This window comes from Choristoneura fumiferana, chromosome 22 (assembly GCF_025370935.1).
Source record: "Choristoneura fumiferana chromosome 22, NRCan_CFum_1, whole genome shotgun sequence".
In the NCBI taxonomy this organism is placed as follows: domain Eukaryota; kingdom Metazoa; phylum Arthropoda; class Insecta; order Lepidoptera; family Tortricidae; genus Choristoneura; species Choristoneura fumiferana.
The window spans coordinates 1,234,875-1,243,611 of NC_133493.1; the positions used below are offsets into that span (position 1 = coordinate 1,234,875).

At 38.7% G+C, this 8,737-nt stretch overlaps 2 protein-coding genes across 2 annotated transcripts; one reads left to right on the forward strand and one right to left on the reverse strand.

Annotated features, from left to right (window-relative positions):
* Positions 1–364: 364 nt before the first annotated feature.
* LOC141440125 (S phase cyclin A-associated protein in the endoplasmic reticulum-like) lies at positions 365–3,842 on the reverse strand. Its single transcript, XM_074104593.1, has 3 exons — positions 3,505–3,842; positions 1,431–1,612; positions 365–592 (listed from the first exon to the last, which is right to left on the reverse strand). Exons 1-3 carry the CDS (start codon positions 3,587–3,589, stop codon positions 365–367), a joined length of 495 nt encoding a protein of 164 aa, XP_073960694.1. The 5' UTR covers positions 3,590–3,842.
* Positions 3,843–4,294: 452 nt separating this feature from the next.
* On the forward strand, positions 4,295–8,436 carry RpS11 (ribosomal protein S11). Its single transcript, XM_074104780.1, is given in 5 exon segments — positions 4,295–4,386; positions 4,885–5,013; positions 6,763–6,838; positions 6,841–6,967; positions 8,292–8,436. Coding segments are annotated over 5 exon segments (468 nt in total). The 5' UTR covers positions 4,295–4,374; the 3' UTR covers positions 8,416–8,436.
* The last annotated feature ends 301 nt before the right edge of the window (positions 8,437–8,737 follow it).

Genomic DNA, 8,737 nt, shown 5'->3' on the forward strand with positions numbered 1-8,737 from the left:
AGGTAGTATATCATCCTCCACTGTTTTCACCGGCAACACCCTGAACTTGTAAAAACTGCAATACTTTCTCATCATTCTCCTCAATAACACCACTAACCGCTCCATTAACATATTTTTCTTTAATCTCAGTCAATTTTGTTTCCAATTTAGGCTCAGGTTTAGCAGTAACTTTAGAAGCAGCAATTTTATTACTAAAGAACTCAATATTGGCTTAGGGCTCGTGCTATGTCCCGATGAGACACGAGGGCTAATCTTGCCACTGCCTGGACTAGCTTTACAGTTAGACTGGGGCTGTTCTTGCCACTAGGAGTATTATGTCCAGAAAGACAAGGACTATTTTTACCTGACACAGACGGTGAACTCTTCACCGAATGAGTGCGTCTAGATTCTGGGCGGACAAAGTCAGTCTTACGTATCTCCCAAGCAAGACTCTGAGGTCTCTGCGGAGGGGGGTATTGTCATACTCCCATTTGAGACGGAACCACTCTCCCAGTGCTTTGAAGTCGCGCGTGTAGTTTTCAAGCACCAGTATCACTTCTTGGCATTCGTTCAGATTTTCGTGAGCTTCGACTGTGTTATATATTTCACCCACCTGTGGAAGATGACCTTACTATAAGTCAGTTACAGCAACAAAAAGAACAGTGCTGCAGTGGTCAGAGCCGTATTGCGCAACGTTTCTGGCACTCGCGACCGCAATCAAATGGCAGATAAAAAACTGTCATTTGATTGCGATCGCGAGCGTCAAAGTCAAGTCAAAGTCAAAGTCAAAGTCAAAGTCAAGTCAAAGTCAAAGTCAAAATATCTTTATTTAATTTAGGCTATAACAAGCACTTATGAATGTCAAAAAAAAACTACCACCGGTTCGGAAAAACTCTGCTGAAGAATCCGGCAGATACGTAGGCAATAAGGACTCAGATCATCTAAGGCATTTGAAAAAAATCGAATAGTTTTCAACTTCATACAAAAAGGTAGATAGATAGAACGATGCGACAAATTCGATTGAGATTGCTCACACGTTAGTAAGATGATAAGGAGACCATACTAAAACAAGGTGTGCTCGAATGTATAATCAAATGTAGACCGTGAGCCGCTCGATCCTGTAGCTCATTCGGAATTCGGAGTCAATAAGATTTGAAAGGATTCTAATCTGCTCGAGAAACTGACCCTTTGGAATTTTTAGATTCGGATTTGCCCATTTTTAAGGTCTCTACACATTACACCGTATCATACCATGACTGTACTAGCAACGTGCCAGGCAAAAGATATTCTTTGTATTTAAAAGTATGAGACTATGACCACTAGCACGTTTCGTAACCAACAGTCGCCGTCGCGTGCTATGCGTTTCATGTACACTGTCTGACACGTTCCTATTACGGTCATGGCATGGTACGGTGTAATGTGTAGATCCTTCAGTCACAATTGATACTCACGGCTCTCTGCAGGTCCCCAAACAGCAGCGCCCAGTAGCGCGCGCGCAGTTCGGAGCGCTTGTCGCGGCCGGCGGAGGCCGAGCGCAGGCGCGAGGCGGGAGGGCGCGGCGGCGCGCGGCGCGGGACCGCCTGCGCGCGCGGCGGCTTGCGCAAGAAACGACCTGCGGCACTTACTGTTACTACTGATGAAAGAGAAGTCTTTAAACTCTTAATAGGGATAAGGGCCCACAGACGTTAAGAAAAATCCTACGATCAGTAGGGCTACAACGAAAATAGAAGTTCGTATAGTACCTTCCCTCTCACTCTCGTAGAAATATATTAGCGTCAGCGTCGATCGTCCGATTTGTCGTAACGTATACTCTTACGCCACACCCATATCCTACAGTTTATCGTAGCGTAACCTACACCTTATATTGCAGAGCGGTTATGGGATTAATAAATAAAAAAAAAACTCAGAGCTGTGCGAGCCGAGGTTTTAGAGGCGATAGATCGACCACTAGGCCACCACGGCTCTACGACTCAACGCGGACTTGAACTAGCATTATCTTCATAACTTGTTGTTTAACTGGCAAAACATAAATGTGTCCAATATTTTCTAATAAACTATAACTTAGTGATCATGATTGGTTTTTTGGAGTCTTTTTGTATTTTTTATTTCAACTCCAAATTTGTTCTTTTACGGGTATCCCGTGAAACCATATCGAAAATACAAACTGAGACATGGATGCACAGAAAAACCAGAAAAAGAGACCAGCGCTGGAATCGAACCCAGGTCCTCAGCAATCCGTGCTGCGTGCTATAACCCCTACACCACCGCTGGACAGGAATCTAGACACGAATTTTTCCTATTCATATATATTTAACTTCTAAACAATCCCAACTCATATTTCATCAGACTGAGTCATAGCATATCAACCTTTTCAGTTCTTCATTAAGGTTCCATTCAAAACCATTTGATTGTGAAAAGTAGCTTGTAATATGCCATGTTCAACCCAGCATTGCCATTAAAATTTTACTGCTGATTGTTTTCAATTCAGATGTTTATCTTTGTTACCAAGTCGGGACAATTTGCTTATTGCCGGGACACCATGTTTCAAATTGCATACCGGGACATATGGCAACCCTACCTTAAGGGGCATCCACAACCCCCCAACCCACAGATTGAAGAACACTGCATAGAGGTCTACATAGAGGATTAGCCAACAGAAGTTTTAATGCAATTCCACAATTTAAAAAAAATGTATTTACTGATTAGCTGTTGCTCCCATTTCCGAATTTGCTACCCAGAAGTGTCATTCTCTTCAATATTAAAGAATGCTAAATTCTGCATGTATTACAATTAAAAGTTCCAGACAGTGCATTAAAATGAAGTATACCCATCTTTCTGCTCTTACCAAATGTAGTACAATTTCTCAAGAGAAGCAATTGAACTTAATTTCTCTGAAGTTCTTCAAAATGCTTTGATTGACTGACCACTAACCAATCGAATTAAATTGAATAGTGAATAATACCTTTTATTTTGTGATAGTTCAATAGGAGCAAACCATGCATAAACATATTATAATTTAATTACATATGTATTAGAGTGATAAAAAAACTAAAAATACCTAACTAGTACATTTCCATGATTGTACTGGTTGTAGCAAACTTGTGCTTATCTCTTTTAACAATATTTTTGAGAGATAGTGATCAAAGAAAACATTAGCGGCAAATAAGGACTACAATACAATGACTTTAAAGAACAACACTTCTAATGAACAATTCAGAAATTACATGGAATACATTTGACACTAAGCAATACTGACCACAGTTGTAACTAAAGAAATAATTGAATAACATCGTATTTTATTTCAAATGCTACTAGGTTACAATTACGTATAACATAACATAAACATACACAGTCAAAATACAAAGTACCAAATAAGGTGACTGATGTTAAATACAAAGTCGAACTCAATGTTTATCAACGCAAGTTGTTATTAGGAAATAGTGTTTTCACGCCCACGATGGTCTGAAGTACCTATAACTCAAGTTGCGAAGTAACAAAAGAATGTTACATATTTTGCTAACTTACCCGGCGTGTCGACGGCAACGTGAAAGGCCAACAGGTTCCTCGCCTCCCTGCCTTCTTCCTGCACCAACTGCCTAACTTCTTCCATTTTAAATCAACGAGAATCACTATTTTAGCGAACAAAACAAAAAGGAAATACTAAGCTCATATTTCCCATGCATACGGCCTCGGGACACTTCGCTACCCATAAATTAGAAACCAGCACTAAGTTTTCAACAATCTAAATTGTTTCTAGTAATGCAAAACACGAATTCTATGTGGATTTTTTCGTTTTTATTCGAATTACTTGAAACGATGGGTATTTTTCATAACAATTCTTGTTTGACAGTTTCGTTTATAAATGTTACCATACATTCTTTAGTGTCAAGAAGGAAGTTGTGGTACTTGTGGTAGTTGTGGTGGAGGATGGAGTCATCCATTTTAAATGTGTTGGTCCAAAATTGTTATGGATATTCAATCAAACGAATAAAAAACAGGTAAAATAAGTACTGCTCTATAATAAACATTATCTTTAAAGGATACATGCGTACAAAATCATAAATATACTTAGATGTAAAATATGTTTTTCTAAATGTTAGAAGTAGTTTAATAAACATAACTTTCTAACAATCAATATCTTAAATTTATATAGACATAATATAAAACAAAATAAAGGTAACTAAAATGATTTACTTAAAATGTTTCATGTTCAATTTTTTCTTTCGTCTTCCTTGCGTCTCTTTCGTTTTTGGGAATTTCTCTCGATGATGCAATAAAATAAAAAGACATCTTCTGGCTTATTTTTATGAACGCAGCCTTTGAGAACTGACAATATTCTTGACTTGACACTTGATTTTACATGGCAACATCACCTTCTTTTCGTTGTCAAGCAAGATGGCGGATCAGGTATGTTCTGGTTTTTCTGTGAATTAATATAATTTTCAACTAAATTGAGCGATATCGCCTGTAGAAGTCGTAATAAACGTGGTGAAAATACGTTTCTAATAATTCACAGTGAAAACTTTGTGCCTAAAGTGAAAATGTGCCTGTTGTGTTCATCCACGTGGGGATTGATTTTTACCCGGTGCTGTTCATTAGACGTTTCCTAATGTTCATAAAATCGATTTGCTTGGCAGATTACTGCAATAACGTAATGATACTATTGTATTTTATATTCATGATCCGGAAACGACCGTGATCGCGATGGGTGTTGATAGGTTAGTTTTATGGTGCTTGTCTAGGTAACCTAACGCTGCCTTTCAGTATTTCAGCGGAACTTAGACGGCTGTGCAAAATGACCACAGCGACCATGTTTCTTCACTTCTGTATTGTTTTTGTAGAACAGCAATGTACCGTAGTTAGACCTGTGCTAATCACTATTACAATGTACATTATGAATTGCAGACGGAACGTTCATTCCAAAAGCAACCTACGGTTTTTTTAAACCGTAAAAAAGGCATCGGCGTGAAGAGAAGCCGGAAGCCTTTGAGATATCATAAAGACGTGGGGCTAGGATTCAAGACGCCTCGCGAGGTAACCAGCATGGAGTGTGCCCGCTAACTTGTGTTTTTTTTTTCTTGTAGACAGAGAAAGCGTTTCAAAAACAGGCTACGGTCTTCCTGAACCGTAAAGGGGGGCTTAAGAAGAAGGAAATGCGGCATTGTAAGAATGTCGGGCTGGGGTTTAAGACTCCACTCGAGGTTTGATGATTTTGCTGTCTTGGGATGGTGGTGGCTTACATGGGGTCTATGTTACAGGAAATCATGTTGCTTGTATCTATACTATGTATTAGCATAAGGTGTGCTTGTTTTAAAATGTTGCAACTAACGTAAGAAAGTATATCGTTGCAATACTGAGTCATTGAACCCTTTAAAACCTGCAGTCTAAACTAATTATGGTTCTGAACTTGGAGGTAACTAACCCTGAAGTGGTACAGTCACCACATTAGCACCGATGTGTGACCCAAAAAATCCTAAATATCACATACAATTCTTATTTCTTGGTCTGGTAGTATGGGTCACATATTTTTGTATGCTCCACTGTGGTAGATATTATGCAGGTCTGTACAACTCTATTGAGAAAGAAACAAGATAATATGATTGTTAGTACAAAAATGTGATAGAAGAGTCATATTGCTCTGGCTTTCAAGGGGTAAATTAGTATAGCATGAATTGTTAACACTACAAATGTAAAACTCCTAATTCGCAGGACTTATCACAATTCAATATCATAAATTTTTGTATAATCTAACAACACACTTCCCTTGTAATTTGGTGCATCTCAATCTTTTCTTCAGTTCTACTATTTTGTATTTTGTTATATTTTCTAACAGCCTCCCATACACACCCATTACTTAACAAAGTTATCAATGCCACTTGCAAAGTAACAAAATACTCAAACACATTAACTTGCATGTCTTCATAATTGTTAATGTTTGTTACTGACATTTCCATTTACTGCAATAGGCTTTATCACAGTAACCATGAAATCATACCAGAGGCTCACAATCACATTTTCACCGTCTCTTTTCACCCTCATCCAAATACCATTTGGCAGGAAGAAATGGTGAATGGGATTGTGGTTCTGAATAAGGCAATATGGTGTCAGGTCAGTTGATTGGTCAAACCGGATAGTGAATAAGTACATATTTTGTATTTTAAATACATAAAATTGACATTCCAGAATTGTACACAATACTATTACTTTAACTTATAATTAACAAGGTGCAACTTACATTTATAAGTCTATAGAGTCTAGAAAATTAAATGGCTTGACTATTTTCCATCTTTTGATGAACAAATGTGAGTGGTACTAACTTCTAATTTTTAAAATGTCCATTTTGTCTACTATTCTGGTTGGACCATTCTATCTTAAGATTAAATGAAACCTTGTGTGTAAAGGTCTACTTCATGATAAACATTGTCAAAGAACTAATAAAACTACCATATCATCCATGGAAATGCTAACACTAACCAGAAATACTAATCAAAGGTTCAACAGTGGTGTGGAACTGTGCTACATGATGATACCCCACGACGGTCTTCTGATCAACACCTGATGAAACTCGTGTTTCTAAACCCAAATACTGATTGCACAGTTCCAAATTTGGGTATTGAAGTTCTGCACTTTAGAGGTAAATCATTGCTGCAAGCCCTCCAATTTAAATCTGGTGCTGCTTGCTTATTCCTCAAAGTATCCAAAACTTCAATATCCATCACACCACTGCATGGCTAATATTGTTACTGAAATGATGGCATCCACCTAACCATCTTGCAAATCCAGGCCATCGAAGGGACATACATTGACAAGAAGTGCCCGTTCACTGGCAACGTGTCTATCCGCGGCCGCATCCTCACCGGGTGGTGCAGAAAATGAAGATGCAAAGGACCATCGTCATCAGACGCGACTACCTGCATTACCTGCCCAAGTACAACCGGTTCGAGAAGAGGCACAGGAACATGTCTGTCCATCTTTCCCCATGCTTCAGGTGAGCATATTTTTGTTTAAGCTCTTGAACGTTACTCCGTCTGAGAAGTACCTATTACCTATCCCGCAAGAATTATGACTTTTTCGGGGATAAAAACTGTGCTATATCCTTCCCAGGGTTTTAAACTATATTTAAAAAAAAACCGGCCAAGAGCGTGTCGGACACGCCCGAAATAGGGTTATAGTTTTCCTTGTAAGTTTGATATACTTACTGCCATCCTGAATTTTTTCTAATATTTCCATATTTTTTTAGATTTAAGGGGTTCGATTTTAATGAAAATTTGTAGGTACTTTAGTTGAATATTTTGCAAACAAATCACTGCATCGAAAAATCGTTTTAGCAACCCTGTAATGGTTTTAAAAGACCTATCCAACGATACCCCACACTACAATGTTGGATGAGAAAAAAAAAAACACCATAACTTTAAATCTATGGGAGGTACTCTAAAAAAAATTTATTTTTTATTATACCATCTGTCGGCAGTTTACATATATATTCGTGCAAAATGACAGCTTTCTAGCATTAATAGTCCCTGAGCAAAGCAGCGGAAGGACAGACAGACAGATGGCGAAACTATAAGGGTTCCGTTTTTGCCATTGAACCCTAACAAAGTTTTTCGTGGCTCTTTGAGATATTGCTTCTTAAAATGAATATGACCATACCAAATTTCGTTGAAATTGGTTTAGAGGTATAGAGGTATGAGCGTGAAGAGATAGGGTCTCTGCTAAGTCGCGCAGGGTGCACGGCTTGGATGGTGCGGTGTGTTTTAAGTCATCTAATAGAGCAACGCTGCGTGAAGCCAGTCTCTGCTCTATTAAAACAGCACGCAATAGAAGGATGAGTATGATAGGTACAAATCTCTTGAAAATTTCCGTAGACCTAATGAAATCCGTAAATGAAAGAGAATAATAATCTAAGCACATCAAAGCTTAGTCGTTCACACACACACACGCATGAATACGCGAAATCTGAAATGTGTTGCCAATCCTATTTTTTTTACTTTGCTGCCATTTCGCTGCCACGATTCGCTCGTCCTCCACAACCGAAATTTCGTCGGGCGGTAACCGAAGTTTCGCGCTGATCTCACCAAAATTTGACGTCAGAATGTAAAGTTTGTCGCGGAACTTGGTTGCGTATCTTCGGCATAGCTTTCAATCCTACTAGAAATTATTGTTTCTATTCAAATGATGATACACACACGACGGTCTTCTGAATAACCAATTGACGATGATCGTGCTTTAACCCAATTCTGATCAAACTTGCCTCCCCCGCATCCCAAGACGACCTTAGAACAAGCCTAAAATACTTTCATTTTTCATTTCAGAGACGTAGAGCTCGGAGACATAGTCACCATCGGCGAGTGCAGGCCTCTCTCCAAAACTGTGCGGTTCAACGTACTGAAGGTTTCCAAGGGCAAGGGCTCGAAGAAATCTTTCAGGAAGTTCTAAAATAAAGTTACTTTATAAGTATTGCTTGTTTTATTTGAAGATAGGATCCTGATGAATTAGAGATCCCTGTGACGGGCTAGTTGACGCTAGTATCGTCCGAGTAGGTCCGAGTGAATATCGCCGCCCTAACAAACGCACATTTGGGTCAATCAACTATTTTACAGACACTTTTGGCGTCTCCTGCGTTACCAAAATTGTCTCTAGCGTTAGCAAAAAATCGTACTTCCAACAAGATATTTCACGGTTTAATAGCTTAAACTTACGTAGGATGGCATGTATTCATGTACACTGTCTATTAAATTACAGGAAAAACATGTTTACT

What these genes read in the sequence shown, in the direction of transcription:
- LOC141440125 (XM_074104593.1), bottom strand. Translation starts at nt 3,589, where the DNA reads ATGGAAGAAGTTAGGCAGTTGGTGCAGGAAGAAGGCAGGGAGGCGAGG. An exon ending in CGTTGCCGTCGACACGCCGG is followed by an intron (nt 1,613 to 3,504) that starts GTAAGTTAGCAA and finishes CTCTTTCATCAG; the next exon opens with TAGTAACAGTAAGTGCCGCA. An exon ending in TTGGGGACCTGCAGAGAGCC is followed by an intron (nt 593 to 1,430) that starts GTGAGTATCAAT and finishes CATCTTCCACAG; the next exon opens with GTGGGTGAAATATATAACAC.